The sequence below is a fragment of the Blennius ocellaris genome, assembly GCF_963422515.1.
Source record: "Blennius ocellaris genome assembly, chromosome: 15".
In the NCBI taxonomy this organism is placed as follows: domain Eukaryota; kingdom Metazoa; phylum Chordata; class Actinopteri; order Blenniiformes; family Blenniidae; genus Blennius; species Blennius ocellaris.
Genome location: NC_137664.1, coordinates 17,570,840 through 17,593,104, shown reverse-complemented (window position 1 = coordinate 17,593,104; position 22,265 = coordinate 17,570,840). Strand labels below are relative to the sequence as shown.

General features: G+C 42.4%; 2 protein-coding genes across 3 annotated transcripts in view; one reads left to right on the top strand and one right to left on the bottom strand.

The window, feature by feature from the left end:
- The window catches only part of vav2 (vav 2 guanine nucleotide exchange factor), a 250,899-nt gene that overhangs the window by 10,241 nt on the left and 218,393 nt on the right, over window positions 1–22,265 (bottom strand). Inside the window, exons 11-23 of one of the 2 annotated variants that reach the window (XM_080510604.1) lie at window positions 15,083–15,151; window positions 14,787–14,873; window positions 13,452–13,540; window positions 13,238–13,370; window positions 12,498–12,607; window positions 12,305–12,406; window positions 10,701–10,789; window positions 7,526–7,539; window positions 7,392–7,410; window positions 6,046–6,173; window positions 3,253–3,324; window positions 1,339–1,400; window positions 958–1,074 (exon numbers count right to left, since the gene is read on the bottom strand). In XM_080510604.1, the coding sequence (XP_080366730.1) occupies window positions 958–1,074; window positions 1,339–1,400; window positions 3,253–3,324; window positions 6,046–6,173; window positions 7,392–7,410; window positions 7,526–7,539; window positions 10,701–10,789; window positions 12,305–12,406; window positions 12,498–12,607; window positions 13,238–13,370; window positions 13,452–13,540; window positions 14,787–14,873; window positions 15,083–15,151 (1,091 nt within the window). The remainder of the gene's footprint in view (window positions 1–957; window positions 1,075–1,338; window positions 1,401–3,252; window positions 3,325–6,045; window positions 6,174–7,391; window positions 7,411–7,525; window positions 7,540–10,700; window positions 10,790–12,304; window positions 12,407–12,497; window positions 12,608–13,237; window positions 13,371–13,451; window positions 13,541–14,786; window positions 14,874–15,082; window positions 15,152–22,265) is intronic. The other variant, XM_080510605.1, reaches the window with a different exon arrangement.
- Window positions 18,430–19,340, top strand: LOC308140146 (bcl-2-like protein 1; the record flags this gene model as incomplete). Its single annotated transcript, XM_080509828.1, has 2 exons — window positions 18,430–19,005; window positions 19,200–19,340. 2 exons carry the CDS (start codon window positions 18,430–18,432, stop codon window positions 19,338–19,340), a joined length of 717 nt encoding a protein of 238 aa, XP_080365954.1.

The window sequence follows — 22,265 nt, the reverse complement described above, 5'->3', positions numbered from 1 at the left end:
CGTTTTATTGTTTGGGTGTCAAACATACAGTCAAATCTGGCCTGTCAGAGAATCTAATCCACCCCAAATTATGACACTAACTGACCACCAGGGGTGCAACTTTATGAGTTTTAATTTATAAATAGTATTCACCAATTTTTCCACCAGTTTCACCAATACCACTTTTTTAAAGGAAGAGCATGAGTACGAACTTTTAGCCACTTGCCCATACCTATATGAGCACTAATTAAATGCCAAATGCTAAATAAATTTCAGGTTTGTCACGTGCTGTGAAAGCATAGTCCACTAAATGGAAACTTATTAATGATACATTCATATTTTGTTGTACTAAAACAAAGACATAGATCGAGAGTTCTAGTTATCCATGTATTATAATGTACAGTATATATTTACTGGTCCAGCCCATTTAAGATCAAATTACGCTCTACCTGGCCCCTGAAGTAAAAATGTGTTTGACACCACTGCTGCTAATCTGTTAAAAATCTCCACACAGCTGATCATTCTCATCCTTCTCAGATTCGTTTAAGCTGGTATGAAGCACCGCTGGCTGTAGCAGTTGTATCCTTGTATACAAGTATCCATGATGGACAGAACTATAATGAAGAAAGTTAACTAAGTTGGATTTGTTTTCCTAATTGTGAAATGGGCTCATCTGTTGTCTTGCACCTGTGTTAAGACTTAGATATAAATGTGCAATTTCATTCCAGCATGCTGCTGTCTGACATCATTTCCTCTTTGGGATGCATTCTCAGAGAGGAGAAAAAAAAGGATATATAAAAAAAAAAAAAGCAATTACTGACTGGTAATTAGCTGGAGCCAAAAGATGCTCAGAAAAAGCTGACTGGGATTTCCCGGGAGAATTTCTCTCTCTCCCCTTGCGAGATATGGTTTAAAAAAATAAATAAAAAAATAAATCCCTGGGCATTTTCTTCTCCTGGAAGATGATGTGACACTCACTTAATGCTGATGGCGAACCTCTCTGCCTCGGCCGTCCTCTCTCTGATAAGGTAGGTCCCGCTGCAGTGGGATTTTAAAAGGTTGTCCGCCTGCTGGCGCTCCATGTTCCCCGCGAACCTGTGGGGAAAATAAAGGTCGTGAGCCCCGCCTCCCCAAACACAAACTTATATCCTCTAACGACATATTTAAAGCCCTGCATCAAACAAGCGTGTAGTAATTAATCTCTTGCTCGGGGCTCGACTCGCTTTGAATCAAATCCAGTGTGTGAAGTTAACAGTGCAGATCGTTAACATTAACCAAACTCATTATAGCCCAGTGACCTCGGGGGTAATGGTGGCATATAGCAGAGACGACCATCAACAACACATTCAGAGGTCTTACCAAGGATATCCGTAGTACTCTGCATCCCGCGAGGGCGGCCTGCTGGATATCGACTGGAAAGGCTGCGAAAGAAATCAGAAACACAATGGACATGGATTATTGATGGTTAAAGAGCAACTTTTTGGGATGTTTTCATGGTTATATGTCGGGAATGTTCTCTGAAATATGTGATTCTGTGTCCCAGGGGGCGTCAAACACATTTTAGTACAGGGGGGCACATACAGATTGGGTTGGGTCGGTAAAATAGTGCCATAATAACCTTTACTTTTTTTCAAACATTAAAGTAGATGTTTTTACAAACTCACCCTGACAGTATGGCTTTGAGGCAAGTTTGATATATTTCATGGCAGCATCACGGACTTCTCGGCTTGGGTCTCGCTTTAGTGGCTGGATTGGAACCTCTTGTGGGTCGGTTTTTGTGCCCGGATTCACAAAGTGTCTCAGAGTCTCACAGAGCTCCTAAATTGGCCTAAAAATTCCGAGCAAGGAATTCTTAGCTTAAAAGTGATTCAGGAAGTTTCTAAGAGCAACTCTGAGCAAGGAGTTGACAGCAACTTTTATTTAAGTGAGGAGGAGTGGTTGACCCCGTTGCTATGTCTGATGCAGCCTGCTGAACGCTGTGATTGGTTGTTCGAGAGAGCCTCTGTGCTTCTGGTAATGAACGGAGAGTAAAATTAAACCATCAAATATCTTGGGCTGTATTAATAAGGTGTAATCATGCAAATTATTTAATGAAACTCAGAAAAATGTATTTAATTTGTACACAGCTTAATTATTGGACTGATCCTCGTTCACATGCTGATTATTTTGTTGGTTTGATTATTGTTTTCTTTTCTGTCCACGCTAGTTATTTTTTACCACTTAATGTATTATAATGACATTAATGGAGGACACGGAGGCAGCTGTCACCACTTCCTGTGATTTACCACCAATGTGGGGCTGTGAAAGCGCCGTAGCAGTCTGACTGATCACTCTCAGATGACACTGCTGCAGCGTCGTACCGCAATGTTGTGATCACCCTCATCTCAGCCATTATTGCGTTGCTTCGCTGTGTGGAAGAAATAAACTAATCCCTGATGAGGGTGTCCACAAACATCATTCCTGCACGATCCAGCCAGTAGCGTGTCATTAAATTCTTTCCTTTCTCTTTGTCTTTCCGTCATCTTGTCTGTTTAAGAAACTCTTAGGCTTCTTAAAAGTCCTCCTCACTACTTTTAGTGGTTTTCCACCTTAGAAGCACTCTTAGGGTTTAAGATGCTCTGTGAATAATTTGTATCTTAGTGAGGGAAAATTCTAAGAAAAAATTTGAGGAATTCTAAGATTTTTGTTTAAGAGTGACGTCCCTAAGAGCTACTTTCAGTCTTGGGATGCTTTGTGAATACGGGCACCGGTCTATCCAATTCTCCAGACTTCCACTTACCATATTATCTTTTTATATTACCAAATTCATTGTTTTTGTTTCTCCCAACATTTTGGAATATTCTAACAGGTTTGGGCATTGCAATATTTAATCATTAATATCTTATATATCTGTCCACTCTTTGCCTTTCTCTGCTGCTTTTAACTTTATTTGATCAACAGCCTTTAATTTGTTGTTTGTTACGCTTTTCCATTCAGCAATTCATTCCATTTCATTCTGGACCGTACAAACTCTTGTACTGAAGATTAAATGAGGACGTCTGATGTCAAACTTCAATCACCCAAAACAAAAACAACTATCTGGGATTCAACTGGACTTCAAAACCCTTGAGTTTTTTTTGTTAAAGCTTTGTTGAAATTTCAGTGATATTTGAGTATAATCACAAACAAAAAAATCAAAGCCATTTTCATTCTCTTAATTTACTACACATTTGTAAGTTGGCCCCCTAAATTAAACAAAAAACGTGAAAAAGCAGTGAGCATGAGTAAACATACCTTTGGGTCCAAACAAGGTTTTACACATGAACTTGGGAAGAATCCGCTCTTTTGAGTCTGCATCAGCTTTCCCTGCAAAACAACATTGTGACATTAAGTCTATTTAAAGCATTTGGGAAACTTTAGGCTATGCTGTCAGTGTTTTTGTAATATGAAAATGTATCAATAAGTGTCAAAGAGGAAATTATTTCTGTGTATTTCATCTGGAAGTGTGAGCTTTTGGTGCCCTCTGATGGTGAGAACAATAATGACACTTTTAAAGAGCGAGCGCCAGAGGTCTGCAATCTCTATGGCCTTTTTTTAAATGTTTCTTAACTGTGTGTTTGATATTTTTTCAATGAAAAGTGCTTTATAAATAAAATGCATTATTATTTATTAATAAAAGAGACATTTATGTGATTTTTTTCACCAAATCAAAATAACCCGGGGGCGAAAAATGTGCTTAACCTTTAAAATGTGACGAACACAGCGTCTACTGTATCTTATATATGCAGAAGAACATGTTCTTTTTATGAAGTTTCGATTATGATAAGATGGTAAACATTTCATTACATTTTCAGCTGTTTTTGTACCTGATACTATTATTATCCTTCAATTTTTACATTTTACAATAGAATAAAAATACTTTATTAATCATAGAGGGACATTATTAAGCATTGCTCCAAACAGAATAAATAGAGAGAAAGTTGAATATCAAATAAGACATAATGAAAATTAAATCAGCAATTTTAAATATTGATATATACAGGCTTTATGGTGACTAATAAAACCTCATGAAGAATAGAATTAACTAAAACACAGCAAACAAGAGTTACAAGGAGGTGTTGTGGCCACAGGAAGGAAGGACATTTTTGCTTTTTTTTTTTTTTTTTTTAACTATTTTTGCTCATTTCTAAGAAACTTTGCTTGGTTTTTGTTTGTTTGTAAATAAAATACAAAAAAAAACAAGATAAAAGTTTGTTTAGGTACAGTTAAGTGAAAGCTTCAGGGAGTCAAGGAGCCACATGTTGCAGGTTGCAGACCTCTGATCAGTCCCCAGCTTAAGAAACAAAGAGCACCTGAAAGGAAACTTAGGTACACTTTGCATACTGATGTCTGCAGCACAAAGGGACAATTTGTCAACTTCACCCATCAGTGGCACAAGTGGAGCCGGTGCTCTGCCACCTGCAGCGGTTGGTTTTCAAACTCTATGACATCACGGGGAGATATTAAACTGTCAGTGCTGCAGAAGGATGACTCCGTGCTACAGCTTAAGATCAATTAACGGCATCAGAAAGCTGCTCTGGGAGAGACGAGCTGCGCGGTAGCTCTCCAGAGTCTGTGATTCGGCAAGAAGAGCCAAGAAGAGCCTGGAGCGAGAGGCGCCGGTGCTGCCATCGTCTGGTTTAATTCACTGGAGAGGACATGTGGGTGTGAGGGCGCGTGCCGCCGCTGGCCCCCCGAGCTCAGGAGGGGGATTAAAGTGCACAGAGCATCTTCAACTTCCTCCAACAATTCGGAAGAATGATTCCCTCCAGAGTGACCACCAATTTCACACGGAGTGCTGACCCACTTCTTCATAGAAAATGCCCTTAAAGTGTTCACCGTGTGGAGTTTCCCGTTCTATCTTTAGCAGCGCAGAGCTCCACGTTGACTCCAGCTGACAGGAGGCGTCTTGTTTACACGTCCTCCTCCCGCATGTGGCGACAACTGGAACCCACAGCAGATCTGATCGGGACTTTTTACTTGTTTGGACTCTTTTACAGCCATTTGCATTGAAGGAATGGGACGTTATATTTGTTTCGTCACCGCTCCGGCACGTCGTGATCAACACCTTTTCATGCCGAAGACAAATTAAACATGAAGGAGTGATAAACAATTCTACTATCAGCGCCTCTGCAGCTCACAAATAAACCATGTTTGGTTCCCAGAGACACTTTTTAATTATTCTCCAACATCCAAACTGAAACTGACCAACTGTGTTCAACACTTATAATTCCATTCAGGTTGTCTGAATTTATTTTCAATTTTATGGAAAAAACTGCTCAGCGAGAGAGTAATTCGGACTCATTTTCCACGATTACTTCACTTCTTCTGGATTGCAATGCATTGTCTTTGTTGTTACAAGTTAAAGTAGATTTAGTTCCCGACTATGTCTGTATTATCTTTAGAATTAACCTTAGCGTAACAGTTACTAGTAGCAGAGAGCTCCAGAAAACGATTGAAATTCCTTGTTTCCATCGGCGGTTTCTGATTTGTGTTCACATATTTGTTGAATTTTCATTCAAGCTGAATTGTTTAGTAATGCAATATCATGCATAGGCTCAGTGTTTGGTGAGGCTGAAGTCAAATTACACACATTTTGGTAGTTTAGATTAGTGAGGTCAATGTTCTTTAAGCTTCTTCAAAGAACAATTGCAAGAAAATAGACTATAAGAGAGATGAATTGAGATGAAATAACAATCTAGAAAACAGACAGAAAACAGACATTACGCAAGAGATACAGCATAATTGCAGAGGAGATATTTTAAATCTCTTATCTTGTTTAACTGAATACCGAAGAGTAAAAACGAGAAGCTTTCACAAGGCGTTGAGTGCTAGACTGATGGCTCTTGGCCTTTTAGAGCCTCTGCTGGCTGTATAGATTAAAGCAATGAGATCCAGTGTGTCAATAACATGGCTGCGGAGATGATGTTATTTGGAGTTGGTTGCATCTTTGTATGGAAGAGTGGACCAATATGTCAATTTCCCCGGAAGAGGACAAGGTATAATGATGGTGGATGAACTGGATTGGAAGTGACTGGGGGCTCATACCTCCCACCACGTGGTGTCTGGATCTCCCTTCAGCAGCTCGATGAAGTCTCCGGTCTGGAAACAGAGGGGCGTTTTCCCAGGAGGGGCCGGTGTGCCGTGGTAGTTCCTCACTGCCACCATCTTGGGACCTGGAACCACAAGTCAGGTAATTCACTGAGGTCAGATCGAGGATGGGACTATGTCTTTATGGCTTCAGTATGGAGTTGTTTGCTTGTTTGGATTTGCAAGAAGCCTTGTGGATTAGACCAGGGGTGTCAAACACATTTCAGTTCAGGGGCCACTTATGGTGAAATGTCACCTTGAGAGGGTAAAATAGTGCCAAAATAACCTTTACATTTTAAAGTATACATGATGAAAATGTCTATATCTTCTAAAACCAAACTGGTGGTAATGAAACCATCTATATTTTCAACACAAAGCCAATTCTTATGAAACCTTCAGGTGCAAAATGCAGTGAAATGTCTTAAAAACTTTTCCTGAAGCTGTGTCATTATGCATGTTTTGTAAAACTCACCCTGACAGTTTAACTTTATGCTAATGTAAATTTATCAGCTTAAGGTTGTATTGTGTCTGTTACTCTTTATGAATTTGTTTGAAAATACAACAAATCCATGTTTTATTTTATATTTGTATCATTTTCTTGGTGGTTTGTTGGGCTGCATAAAAGCCTTTTGTCAGCTGGTTTTGTCCCACATGCCTTATGTTTGACATCCCTGAATTAAACTGTTATCCACTAAGAGGTACACTCGAGTGGAAAGTGTGCTTTCTATTTTGAATACTAATATCAATACAATAGGAAAGACACAAAAAAACAACTAAAATGACCAAGAAAAATGTAACATATACAAATCAATCATATTTAGCCTCAAGACACAATGACAGAATGTTGTTGTGTTGTACTCATGCAGAGCTACTAGAATGCACCAAGATCTTTATGAGAGACAAATCAAGTGGAGAATTTCAACATTTCAAAATAACCTGACCTGGGACACCACAAAGAACACAAAATCAAAAAAATAACAACAATGACACAAAATATGGAGACTAAAGACAGAGCTTGTTTTGTGTTTTCCCACGGTTGGCTGTACTAAATGCAGTTTGTTCCAAAAGGAGCTTTAAATGTAATCCCCAATGTCATCCTATTCTCTGTGGACTGCTTTGTTGATATAAGACAGAATGCAAAGGCTATCTTCTTTAAAAATCCAGATTTTAAGCATGTTGTGGGTATAAACGTCTCCAGGATGGGTGGAGATTGCTGTGGAGATGTCCACTAGATGGCAGTAGAGAGCTTTGCTGTCGAAGCTGAACTGGCAGTAAACTGCAGATCTGAGAGGAGGCATCCTTACCTGGTGACATCCCCGGCTCCTGAAAACAAGAATAAACACTTCATCAGTGACAGTCATCCAAACAACAGATCTTTTTCTTTTTTTATACTATCATGATGAAATACAAGAGAAACAAGCTGCAGGGCTGCACTCACCAAGTCCAGAGGATCTAGAACAAAATGGAAAAAAACATGAACATTGTTAGAAACAAACATTACTGATCAGGTTAGGATGAGAAAAGAGGAGCCTTGTTTAAATATGACATGTGGGAAACACAGATGGGCTTCTTTTCTCCATGACTTTGCTCAATTTCGTGCATCTAATGCAGATCCAGACTAATGCTGTTGTTATTGAGATATCTTAGTTCAAACACGAATAAAGCAGAAGTTTCCAAAGCCGAAAAATTTAACAAAACTATCGAGTGCTGTTTGATTCTGCAAAGCTAATGTTTAGATTTATGGTGTTTTCTCCTCTCTCAGAGTGCTGTTTGTGTTTTAAAAACTATTCCTGCACAGAGAGGCAATTTTCATAACATATCTGAAAGCAATGATCGAGAACAAAAACTGTATGACATGATGCAGTTTTAGTCACTGTTTGTGCTGTTATGTTGAATTTACAGTAAAGGTGCAGCAAAGTGTGAGTGTAAAAATGAGGACATTAAAATGTTTGTAAAACGTTTGGGAGCCACTGAACAAAAGTAATGAGGAACAAACTCACAGTAACGTGTGTGTAATTGAGTATTTATGCTTCGACTATGTGAGAAAGAAAATCCTGAGTTCATTTTCACTCTCAATTGGCTCCAAACATGCAAACTTACAAACGAATGCCCTCTTTATTTTCCTACAGTCCCAACTTGAAGTGTCTCGTTCATCAAACCTTTACTTTTCCAAACCAGCAGGAACTCAAATAACTCAAGTTTTTCAGGTTGCAGGGCTCAAACCTTTTAAAGGCATATTTCAAGCTGAACCAACTTGTTTAGGTTTCAAAAAATAAAGTTAAAACCCGGAGGAAGCAATAAAACACCGTGAAATATTAAAGAGGTAACATTTAAGGCCGGGGGAGTCTATGCGGTGCCCCCGGGCACTTTGTAGACAGACCACAGGGACGGTGTGAGCAGCCTCAGGGCACGGTCTAAAAATACAAAAAGCATGCACATGACTTGAAACGGGAGTCATTGAGGTATTTTGTAAAGGGGAACCTTTTGTTTGAGGATTTCAGTTTTTGGACAAGAGTCTGTCAGTTGTGTCCACATTATCTGAAGGGGTGTGAGAATTTTTTTCTTTGTACCATCTCACTGTTTTGTACATTCTGGTTGTTACCCATTAAAGATATGAGGAAGCTGCTGTGGTGTTTCCCAGAAAGCACAGCGAGGTAAAAAGGTTGGAAACCACCGGAACATGGATAATCCTGGCTAAAACAAAACACTGCCGCCGAGAAAGTGGACATCTCGGGATTCTTCATGACTCTCTGTTTTCTTTATTCTCTCCGGTACCAAACCTAATGGCACATTTTCACTAAGACCATTTACATGGTGGCATGTTCAGAAAAGACCCCGTTTACGCGACAATGTTTTCACGTGAAAACAGAAAATTCGCATTTTGCATGTTTGGTTGCATGAAAACCATGAGTCAGTGAAAATGCAACTTTTTGAAAATGGGTGGGCTCCCTCTCGGAAAGGGGAAAATGGGGGAAACAAAACTTTCAGCATGAACGCTGCTACTGCGCAAACAGTTCTTCTGCACATGTAAAATAAGAAATGTTACAATTAAAACAATGGCGGCCTCCAAAGTGGCATGACCCCCAGTCCATATTCTCCTGGAACAATGTAGTTTTATCTATATTTTCTCTATTTGTCCATACGAATGTCCGTGTACTCCTAGTAATATTTTCAGTGTAATGGTTCACTGTGTGCATGTGTGTCATTCCTAAACAGAAACAAATAAAAGTACCCACGAGTGGCCCAACATGAAAACTACATCGTTGTTGTAACACTTTTCTGAAACAAAACAAAAAAATTATGCATTTTCACTGGAAAGCGTGTCAAGTAAACAGCCTTTTTTTGTTAGATTTTTATGTTACATGTCATGAATATCAAAATACAGCCATGAATATAAAAAAATACAGTATGTAAAAATAGTAGAATACCGGCTCATATTTTTTCTATTTTCTTTTTTTTTGTTTGACTAATTTTCTGACATGCAGATGTATATAAAGGAACAACTCAGTAAATTAAACTTGATCAAGTCTCCTGGGTGGATTGTATTTTCATCTTACAGCAAGAGGAAGTGCCTGCTCTTATAGCCCTTTCGTTCTGGAGATGTCGTGTTCTCCCTGGGTATTTGATGTTTACTTTCTTTAGTCTGACTTCCTACTACACTCCAATGAGCTTTAGAGGTCTCCAACCTCGGTCCACGAGGGAACCTGTCTTGCATGTTTTAGCTCTCTCCCAGTTGCAGCACACCTGATTGCAATGAGGGGCCCGTTTTTGGGCTTTTTCACAGCCTTGGTGATGACATCATCATGAGATTGAGGTATGCTGAAGCAGGGAGAGAACTAAAACCTGCAGGACAGGGGCTCTCGAGTACCGGAGTTGGAGACCCCTGTATCAAGATGGTTGCACAGAAAGTGAAATTTAGCCTGAACAGAGTTTGAACTAGAACTTTGCTCAAGTGTTTCGTGTGCGAGTGAAGTCACGTTATCCTTGTGCAAGAAAAGTAAACTATTGTTTTTATTGATACTCATACAACAACTTGGCTGCACTGTTTCATGACTTGTAATGTTGTCATTAACTGGATGTTTCTTCATATAAATCTAACGATGTTGCTCTCCAGCAGCCTAAAAGCTGTTGTCGATGTTTATGCAGTAGAACTGTTAAAAGACTCCGAGGGGGGTAGTCAGGTTTTGATTTCAAGTTCGCTGCTTGGTTTTAGCGTAAGCAGTTATTATTGTTAATGTTCTCACTGCATGTGGAAGTTTTTCAACAGTTTCAATGAGTCAAGACTGCAGCTCTGCCAGAATCAAGTCATGTCTGTCCATATCAAGTCATGGCGGATGGATGGATGGATGGATGGATGGCTTGATTACCTTCTTTACGTGGTTCAATAACGTAACTTTTTCAGATCGTATATTGTTCAGTTTGGAAAGACATTTAATTTCTCCAGAAAACGGTCAATGTGTGTGTATGTTTCTCCTCTGTCTGTATATATTTGTCCTTCTATAAATTACATATCACATTTTACGGAAAATTTCCCATGTACTTGTGGTGTTGTGTACAAATGGCAACACACATCTAATCTAATCTGAGTGACACTTCCAATTAAAAACACCTACTGATTTTACAGATGGTGATCACTTCCAGACACTCTTTGTGAGCTCCTGTTCCACAGCGAGAGCAGTAGTAGCCCTGATAGAAGATGCCCCTGGAGGACACACACACACACACACACACACACACACACACACACACACACACACACACACACACACACACACACACACACACACACCCACACACACGCACACACGCACACACACGCACACACACGCACGCTTCAGTAATGCAAACAGGATGCGTCTCAGACACAAATTAACTTCCTGTAAGAACAACACACAAGGGAAACCTGCTGCTCATTCCTAGAACTCTGCAGACATGGCTTCGCCTCCTCCTTCGCTCCAACACAATCGCAGAATCAAGCTGCTTTGTTTGAGATCACAGCCTCCAGAAGTGTGTTTCTTACAGATACTGTAACCGTGTGTGCATTTGCAAGCTGCCATGTTGAATAGTCTGGTGCCATAAATCACAGGGGGATCCACTGGGGGCTGCAGCAGTAATTAGCATCTAGCAGGAAGTGAGAAGCACCGGGTCCCTGCCTCCACCAGCTCGCTGAATTTAGGTCAGCAAAGCCATGAAATTTGTGGGTCAATAAGCAGAGTGGGGCCGGTTTGGTGGCTGGGGTTTGCCCTCTCCAGTACGAGGGCGTCTGGCTCGCTCTGCCACACGATGGGCGGTGGAGTTGGATGTTTAAAAATATCAGATCACACTTACAGGGACACTTTCCAAAGACCGCTTCAGCCAAATACATTTTCCCTTTGTGATTTAGGCCAAATCCTCTCCACTTTAACCAAGAGACCAAGATAATTTTACACTTACCGGTAATAGTAAATGTACATGGTAGATTATCCTACTGCATGACGTTTACCTTCACTTTCTTCTCATTGTTCACGTAAATGTTACATTTCATACGGTAAGCTCAAAATGGCCGATTATTGGCAGTGAGATTTAAAAATGGGACATTTTTGGCAAAACAATTTTGGGAAAAAAAACTTGTGTAATTACATCAGTTTTCATACTGGTCTCAACAGATGCAAAAGTTTTATCACCAAAGTATCAAATGATGAAAATTATATAATTATGTGTGACCTCAGAGAATGGACTAACACTGAAATAGATACATAATCTAAATGCTAAACATGAAGAATTTTTGGAAACATTTGAGAGGATTTGCATTATTTAAGGAAAGAAAACACTTAATTATTTAAGTGTGATTTACTCAAAATGTTCTGAGCATATTTGTGTTTCTTCTTGAGGGAGGGCAATAAGAAGAGGAAGGGGAGTATCTGGAATTACATAAGAGATATTAAATACAGCATTAACATGGCTTCAGTCTCATAATGAGTCTCCAGTGTAGTGTCAACAATATCTTCCATATTTATGAAACATTTCTTTCTGTGTCAGTTTGCTCGTGAAATAACTGCATTCTCCCACTGTTTCCTTGCATATTGAACACATCTTCTCCGTTACATAATGTTTATCTGCTACTAGAAATACCTGCTAGTATCTACCGCTGATGTACAGACCCCTGTGAAAGCGGATGTGTTCATTATACATTATTAATGCCGTGCTCATGGGATCAGCAGGTTATCGAGCTCATTACCTCAGGAGCATCTTGCAGGCTCGACAGTTGGTGTTCTTATCGAACGTGTGCATTTGGAAGTTGTGCTGGTTGGCCGTGGCTCGCTCCGGCTTGATGTTGGACCTGGTCGAGTGAAAGCGTTCAACGACACAGAACTCGCCATTTTCCAAGTTGAATGTGACGACACAATCTCTGAATTCGTCGGCGTACTCACATGGCCATTTCAAACTGCTCCATCCATTTTCTCTTGGTCTCCTCAGTTTTGCAAAAGAACTGGAAGCCCTGCTTCCCTTGCAGGTGGATCAGGTAGAAACCGTAAGACCACTAGAGGGGGGGAGAAGTGAGCGTAGGACAGATGGCAGAGGGAGTGTGGATGGCAATGTCAGACAAAACAAACAGCTTGTGATAGCAGCTCTGTCACATGAAGACCATCGCATTTGATCCTCTGCTTCTCTACATGCTTTAGTGATGCATCAGACAAAGCCATTCACCAAATCCGTGGATGCATGTGCAATGAAGGCGACCAGATAACAGTGCGGCCCAAAAGTCGAGGAAATGAATCAAATAAAGGGGTCACTTGAGCTTACCATTTTTCCACTTGACTGGTAAGCATGCAAAAAGAAAGACACCAGAGAAAGACCCAATTACACATGCAAACATGGACAGACACATGCAGATTCAAAACAACGACCCAAAAAACAATGAAAAAAGAAGAAGCAATGTTAGACCCGACGGCGCGATGCACTCAGCTAACGTTTCTCATGAATCCTAAATGACCTGCATTGCATTTACATGATCTTTCAGGCACGGGCGGGCACGTTTATGCATCACCAACAAGTTCCCTATCTGGAATTACCATCGGCCGGCTCCTTCAGCTCAAGGACAACATTCGGAATTATTACAAAGGTTGTTTCACTTTGAAATCACTGCGACGTGTTTCGGGGATGCTCTCACCTTCTTCATGTCTCGATTGTTCATGGGGTCGTCGGACATCTTGTAGGACTGCAGCTCGATGATCTCTTTGAGCTCGTAGCTGTAGCCTTTCCTCTTGCACACGATGACCACTTTATCGAACAGGAAGATATACCTGAAGGGGACACACATGCACTGATGAGCAGCAGGTATGCTCCCCCTCCCCACAGGCACGTGGCGGTGGATTTGGACTCACCGGTCCTGTTTGGTTCGGTTGACGATGGAGCAGACCTTCAGCTCTCCGTCGATCTTTGGCCTCCCGTACTCCTCCAGCTTTACCTGCTGCTTATAGGCGACAGACAACAACTGACCATCAAACCATCGCTTTTCACTTCATATATTTGATTTATGTCATTAAACAGGAAAAGACTCAGTACATTCTCAATGACTACCAGACCAACCTTGTTAGCACTCTTGCCTCAGAGCAACAATTCAACAATGGAATCTTGGTTTTGGGGACATTTCCGTGTGGAGTTTGCATGTTCACGTGTGGGTTTTTCTCTCGGCGCTCCAGTTTTCTCCCACAATTGCCAAAACATGCATTTGAGGCTCGTTGGTGACTTTAAACCTGCCCTGAATTTGTACATTTCAACATCTTGCCTCCGCTCCCGTGTTAAGTTAGACAAAGAGGTGTAAATGTGAAGCAGTTCCACAAAAGATTTGTGAAATCAGACTACATGTGGCCCATGGACTTAAATATGTTTGACACCCTTATGATCGGGTACCAATCTATCTTTATATGTCAATGGAAGGGTTCAATAAAATAACAACAGATGTAAGACAGAAAGAAAAGCTTTCATATGAATCTGATGCAGGTGAAATATAAATGTATATATAAAACTGTTAAAAAGAACAAAAATTGTTATGAATGGTAGCCCAAACCATTAACTAATAATGTGACAACTTGCCAATAATGTAATAAAAAAGTAAAGAAAATGTATATATAACCATGATTGACAGAGAGTTACAGCGTTTCTATCCTCACTGAATGAAAATAACGACGATCTCACACCCGATACTTATTTTTCATACGCAAATTTTCTTACCAAGAAATGCAGCTTTATTTGTGCATTATTAAAATACCAGCGACAGTTCTTACACTTGGAAAAGACTTCTTGTTTTAATTGCTACATTGATGATGTAATAATTAAGTAATAATACACATTAATGCCAAACTCTTTCTATGCTATTGGCAAGTTATTACGTTATTGGGATGCATTGTGTTATTGTTAATTATAACATTATTAGTTGTTAGGATTGCAAAGAATGGAAGACCTAATACAACCAACATTCTTCAATGCCGTGACTAAAGCTCATGGACGCAACATAAAAACAAAGTTTTGGTAAATCGGGCAAAAATCTACAAAAGTTTATTAAATCTGAAGGGGAAATGTGTTTTAGATGCGTTTCACTTAGTGGAAAGTAAAAAAAAAAAAGCCTCTCTTTTGGTTGCACACCCCAGGGGCTGGGTCACAGCAGACAGTTGATCTTTACACATGGACGGAGGGATCAGCCTGTTGTAGCGACTTACAAGGTTTTCTATTGAACTTTGGAATTCGCTGATTTTCTTCAGTGTCTCGTTGTCCCTCTTGACTTCGTTGATGTACATGGCCAGGTCCTGGATAGAGCAGGGAAAACTGTTACTGCAGCCTTGGAGCGGAAATCTCTGCGACATCTGTCATGTCGCGGTGCATATGCACGGGGCTCTCAACCACGGCGGCCGCATGCATTCATACGACGCTGGCTCGGAGCGCTGCGGCATCATTATGTAAGGCTTTCGTGCAGCGCACACACCAACACACACATACAAACATGTGTAACACAGACCTGCATCGCCTCCAGAGCCTCCTTGAGTTGTTGCCTCTCGGGTCGATCAGCTGAGTGACTCAAAAGTTCCTGCAAAGAGAGAAGTTGTTTTAACCTTTGAGTAAATGAGTCGAGAAAACATGGTGCATTTTTAGTGTGATTACAGCTGTGACACTGACGAGGCAGAGAGTTCCCGCTGAGTCAACAAACACAACAATATACATATGAACAATAGTAAAATGGAGAAATTCCAGGTTGGCTTCTTCTTTACTGAAACAAGATAATTATGTTGAGATTCATCCAAATTAGGCTCACTGATGTATTTGAGAAATATCTGCGTTCCAGTGCTTCAATTAAACTATTGGATATCATATGTGACAGACAGATATTCAAAAGAAAATCTCACAATTTCAATAAAACTTGGTTTCAATTTTGTCAAGTTGAGAAAGATGCAACACATTTTGAATTCTATATTCACATACCACATCAATTCTATATTCATATTCCATCATCTAAAATGAACTACCCCTTAGAGACATGTTCAATTAGATATATGTGTATTTCTTTTTTATGTTTATGTATCATGACTATGTATATCTTAATAGGTGTATGTACATCTGGTATAGATTTATTTTGTGTGTGTGCTTAAAAATCCTTGTTCATCTTATTCACAGCTTTTTGTCTGCTTTGTCCCGTCAGACGCTCCCCACCCCACACTTTGAAAACCACTGGCGTTGAATTTGATACCCCGGCTTATCAGCACACATACATTAAACACCGTTTTAAACCACAAAAGCACAAATGTATTCACCGCACCAAAAACTGATTCCTCATTCTACAAATAAAAATGAAAACAAACACCCTTGGTTGCTTCGGTTCTCGCCAACAGTACGAGTGACCTCACATTCATGGTAAAGACAGACTGGTGTGTTTTCGTACAAATACCGAAGGCCAGATGAAAGGTAGTGCATGATTACACGGTCCTTAAAAAAAAATAAATCATCAAATATTCAAACGGCTTGTGAGAAGACTGCACTGAATTCACTTTACATAGAGTGCAGCGACATCACTGATAAGAGGGGGTGAAAAAAAACAAAACATGAAGAGGGGAAATGCTGCTGTGATGATATCCATACAAGTGAAGATGTGGTCCCCCCCCGGGGCGTGATCTCTCTCTCTCTCTCTCTCTCTCTCTCTCTCTCTCTCTCTCTCTCTCTCTCACACACACACACACACACACACACACACACACACACACACACACACACACACACACACACACACACACACACACACACACACACACACACACACACACACACACACACACACACACACACACACACAGAGTACAGAAAAGCAGGCCGTGTCAGGCTGACAGGGCCTCGGGTCGGCTGCATGCAGCAGTGTTTTCCTGCGGAGCTGCGGGAGGCTGTGAAATGGGCCGAGTTTAATGTGATTAGCGCACGCTTCATTTGACCTCGGTGGCTCGCTGTGACTCCTGCGGGGGTTCAATTCAGACTCGGAGCGAAGTCGCCGGCGCTCTCTATGCAGATCTGCGATCACCTGATGCTTAGCGGCCGCCCTCCACCTCCACTCCTGCCCACCAACCTCCCCCAACCCCCACGGCCGTTATCCCATCGCTTCATAAACTCGTATGCTCATCCATAATTGAGATGCAAAGTCAATTAATCATGAGGAATATTACAGTGGCCAGCTTGTTTTGTCTATTTTTTTAATTTTTTTTTTATAACGAACAATAGGAATGGAGCTCCAGGGTAAAGTCCTGGCTCTGCCACTGGTTAGGCAATGTGTAATGAACATTGCGTATTGGAAGAAATAATGAACAAACATTAAAAAGTAATAAATTCTGACTGTCTCACAATCAGAGCACAAAAAATCTAAATGCATCCTGATTGCAATCCCAATCACTTATAAATGGGACTAAAATTGATAGACGTGTTTTCCAATTAATCTTTTGGTTGAAAAATCAACTCAATGTAATAAGTTACAATTGTTTATACCAGGGGTGTCAAACTAAAACTTTGCTAAGGCAACAGCTATTACCAGGAATTATCATAGCTTCTTTTCACACTTCTCTGTCCACAGAGCAACACACGCAAACTACTCCGCCTGTTGTAAAATACTGATATGTGCATATTTAATATAATTTGCTTAAAGTGCCTTTTTATTGGACATCAATACACGAGTATTGTTGGAAAATAGGCTGGAAGTGTCAATAAATGCGGCAGATCGTCCATGATGTGCCCACTTTGATGCTGGTGAATCTTTACAAGCTGGAATTTTTTTAATGATTTGTAATATGCGTTTACAGAGTACGGCTTTTGTAACCAGTCACTTCATCCTCTGCAAGTTGGTAAACCTTGTTATGCGTAGAAGTGTCTTTGTTTCTGACTGTATTTCTTCCCGTGTGTTTTCAGGAATCAATGGCTTCATCCACATCTGTTTCACCAGTAAAAAGACCAGAGTATCAGCTGTTGTCATCTAAATAATAACTCTCTCCCACTGTTGTTATGTTGTTTTGTATTTACATTTGGTGTTTCAAAGAAGATTAAAGATTTAGAGCTCAAAAGTTGTTATCAACTGAGTTCTTTGTCTGTTCTGTATGTAATTGTCCTGAATTAACCTAAATAAAGATTCTTCTCTGAACCTTCACAGTCATTCTTGCCGGCAGGTCCTGATAGTTCTATTTATTTCTCAGATACAAAGTTTAATTTCCCTTGGATAGGAAAAGATAGGAAAAGTATTCACTCAGTTAACTTAAGATTGTATCAGATCGACCAATCGGAAAACCAATCTTTGTGGAATGATAATAATATTGGTGTGTATATATGTGTGTATATATATACTTATATATTTATATGTGTATATATATACTTTTATATATATATATATATATGTGTGTGTGTGTGTGTGTGTGTGTGTGTGTGTGTGTGTGTGTGTGTGTGTGTGTGTGTGTGTGTGTGTATATATGTGTGTACAAGTCAGTTTGCATATGACATCATGATAATAATATTGGTGTTACTCGGTGTTACTCGGTAGAATTTTAGGATTCTCTTCACTTCCAAACATGTATATATATATATATATATATATATATATATATATATATATATATATATATATATATATATATAAGTCAGTTTGCATATGACATCATGCAGCTAAGATCCAAAGATGAAAGGTACAGGACATGATGTCACTGCACTTAAAACTTTGTCTTTCATCTTCACCTTAAGACTGTGTTTGGTCAGCTTTTGTCCATGAGTGACCATTTATTGCACATATTGCTCAACTTGCAGATACAAATAGCTCAGCCAATGTCTCAACCAACTGACACAAGCAACATGACGTTCTTTAGCCAGATGTTTAACATGACTACCGCTGAACAGGTGTCCGAGGATCAACACGTCAGAGTAACGTCGTGCAGCAACCAAGAGATGGTTGAGTTCTTTTTGAGCCACAAGCTGTCTCAGAACAACCATCCCTCATCCCTCCTGAGGCCGCAGGACGAAAGTACCGATGAAGATGAGGACGACCAGCCCACCAGCAATGGCGCGGTGGTCAGCGACAGTGCTGGGGCGTCACAGTCTCTGAGCGGTGACATTCACCCTGCGAAGATGGTTCTTGTGGACTTGGCTGACAGGTCTGAGCATCTCATCATGCAAGAGATTAATAATCTCTCCCTGCAGCTCAACGTCAGTCCCAACATGACCTACTATGGCTTCAAGAGCGTGATGGACGAGTTTTTCAACAATGGTATCGACTGGGACCGTATAGTAGGCCTGTTCACCTTCGGCGGCACACTGTGTGTGCAGTGTGTGGAGAATGACTTAAGCAGGATGGTGCCATGCATCGCAGGCTGGATGACCATGTACCTGGATGAGAACCTCAATCCATTTATCAAGACCCAAGGGGGATGGGTAAGTCAGCATGGCATCATTTGCATTATGTGTCATGTGTAAAATAGACTATTGTAAATAACATTAGATACCAACAACATTTAAAGAATATTTAAGGGTATATTTAAAGCCAAATACAAGAACCTTGCATTCAATGAGAGAGTTACACATGATAACATATTTGATGTTTTTTGGTTTATTTTTGGTGATTTTAGCAACGCTTCGCTGAGATTTATGGGAACCAAGGTGCTGCAAACGAAGAGGAATCCCATTGGAAGATGAACAAGTGGCTGCTCTTCGGAGGGGCGATGCTAGCTGGAATGCTGGTCGGCATATGCGTGCTTAAGAGACGCTGAAGGCACCACAGAGACTCAGAAGGCACGGGGGGGCCATGGGGACTTAGGATAGAAGGCACCCGTGTCTCTGTCCTATGACACGGGAAACAAGGGACTCGGGGAAACACGGAAATTGTGGCAACACAGGAACCTAGAGACTAGAAGCCACACAGGAAATTAAGCACTTGAGGGAACACAGGAAACCAAGGACTGTGGGGAAAACAGGAACCTAGCGACTCGGGGATAGGCTAGACGGGAACAGGTCACAGGGGAAAAGGCCAGACTGGGGCCGGATTAGAACCGGTGGTGTTAGGAGTCACACACCTCGGTCCAGCACCGGATCCTCTCTGACACTCCTGCAGGCAATCAGCTGATTGATTGCCTCGCATTCTTAAGCCCTGCAGTGAGGTGGGTCCGGTGCCAGAGGATTGTCTTGGTCTTCAGTCTCCTGTTGGCTGCTGCCGCAGGTGAGTCGGTGTTGTCCTCCCCGGGGAGTGAGTGTCCTCCCCGGGGTGGTTCCCGTTCCCGTTCCTGTTCTGATGCCAGAGATCCAGAGAGCCCCCCCAGAGATCCCCTGGGTCCCGTCCCGGTTCTAAGAAGTCCCCCCCGGGTCCCGTCCCGGTTCCAAGAAGTCCCCCCCGGGTCCCGTCCCGGTTCCAAGAAGTTCTCCCGGGTCCCGTCCCGGTTCCAAGAAGTTCCCCCGGGTCCCGTCCCGGTTCCAAGAAGTTCCCCCGGGTCCCGTCCCGGCTCCAAGAAGCCCCCCCAGAGATTCCCCGGGTCCCGTCCCGGTTCCAAGAGGCCCCCCAGAGATTCCCCGGGTCCCGTCCCGGTTCCAAGAAGTTCCCCCGGGTCCCGTCCCGGCTCCAAGAAGCCCCCCCAGAGATTCCCCGGGTCCCGTCCCGGTTCCAAGAGGCCCCCCAGAGATTCCCCGGGTCCCGTCCCGGTTCCAAGAAGTTCCCCCGGGTCCCGTCCCGGTTCCAAGAAGTCTTTGGCGTTTGCAAACAATTCTCTGCTTTGAGGTCTGTTTCTGGGTTCTAGCTCCACTCACCGGCTCCCAGCCGTGACAGGTGGAGCCACATATTAAGAAGACGAGCTGACAAAGACAACAGAGGGAGAGGTTTTAACTATACTGGGAAGGGGTGGACATAGGTGGACCACAACGATGGGTGCAGACAGAGGGGTAAGGCCATTGGTTAATTAGAAACATGAGTTGAGACACAGAGGCAGACACAGAGACTTGACACTGAGGTATAGGGCAGAATGAAGGAGCATGTGAGCCTGAGCTCAGAGCAGCAAAACCCAGGCTTTACAGCTTTGAGAGGCGGCGGGCAGGAGTGGGCTTGCTTATTGCCCCAGAGCTCAGCTGCCATTTGTTGGAGTTCCCCGGTGAACAAGAGGGTTGCGTCCCTACGGCTTCGGGTAGGGGACAGGTCTTTCCCGACATTCTTGGAGTCCCTGGGAGGGGTGCTGGATAGTGCTCCAACTGGGGGCTCCATTGTTCCGGGGGAGTACTTCAATGTCCACGTGGGCAACGACAGTGATACTTAAGCAGTGATACTTAAGCCCCGTCTCCACCGCACACAAGTGCCGGGACGGAGCAGAGCGGTACGGAGCAGTTCGGAAACACTAACCCAGACCGAAATTTTGGGTCGTGTCTCCACTGCAGAGAGGAGCGTGAAAAGTGGGCGGGGCTTATGAGCTCCGCAGAAATGTGACATTATAACAGAAAAGAACGTCGTCAGATGTAGATCTTATGAATCCTCTGTTGTTGTTTAAATTCTCCACTTTGCACTGTTATTTTTTGCAGCGGAAAAAAAAAAAGTTACTTTTTGCAGCAGTCATTTTTTGCAGCTGAGAGCTGCAACCGCACCTTCCGTGTTTGTTGTGAGAGAGCGAGTCGCTCGGCCACTTGCCGGCGACTTGGGGCGACGTTCCCCGCACTCGAGCGCTCGGGTGTGGGGCAAGTGGCCGGAGCGTTCCCCCCGGTTGGCTGAGGCACAGACACGGGAGTCTGAGCTTTCTGCTCAAACGCAGGAGGTTCTCCACTCCGGCGCTGATCGCGGTCCGGCAGCTCAGCGCCGGAACACGGAGGTGCCGAGCTCCGAGCTCCTTTTCATGGCTTCCGCGGTCCGTCCCCGCGATAAAGCGCCACTGACCGCGGCTGAACAGAACGCTGACCGCCTCTGGAAAGCAGAGCTGCCGGAGTGCGGTCAGCGCCGGAGATGAAAGCTCCAGACTCCAGTGTCCCGGACGCGCATCAGCGCCACGGCCAGCGCTATGCTGCAAACAGAAAACTCCAACGCGTTGCAAAGTCCCGAGCCCCGGTCTCCCCCTGCCTCAAGTCTGCTCTTTCACAACAAACACTAAAGTTGAGCAGCAAAGAAAATAAAATGAAAATAAAAACAACCAGTGCACAGCTGACCACACTGACAGCAAAGGATTCATCCAGCCGACACATTAAAATATTGAGGGCGTGTAGTAAATCACTGACCAATCAGCAGACAGCAGCTCAAACTCAGACCCGTTCCATGGTCCCCGGCACCCCAACGGAAGGGTAGCGGAAAAGCGGTCGCCTTTGGAGCGGTCTGGAGCGGTTTAGACTGCATTCCTGTCGTGACACGCGAACCGGAGCGGTTTAGACCGGTCTAGGCAGGTACTTTTTGTGCGGTGGAGACGGGGCTTTGGAAGGGGGTGACTGGGAGGAGCGGCCTCCCTGATCTGAACCTGAGCAGTGTTCTGTTTTTGGACTTACATGCTCGTCATAGTTTGGCCATAACAAACACCATGTTCAAGAACAGAGGTCTCCACAAGTGCACGTGGCACCAGAACACCCTTTCACTTCACTCTTTCTCTTGCTCTTAATAATATATAATATAATATAATAATAATATATAAGCTGTGACTGGATTTTTATTTCTTTAAACCAGTTTTCCAGGTTTTTAGGGC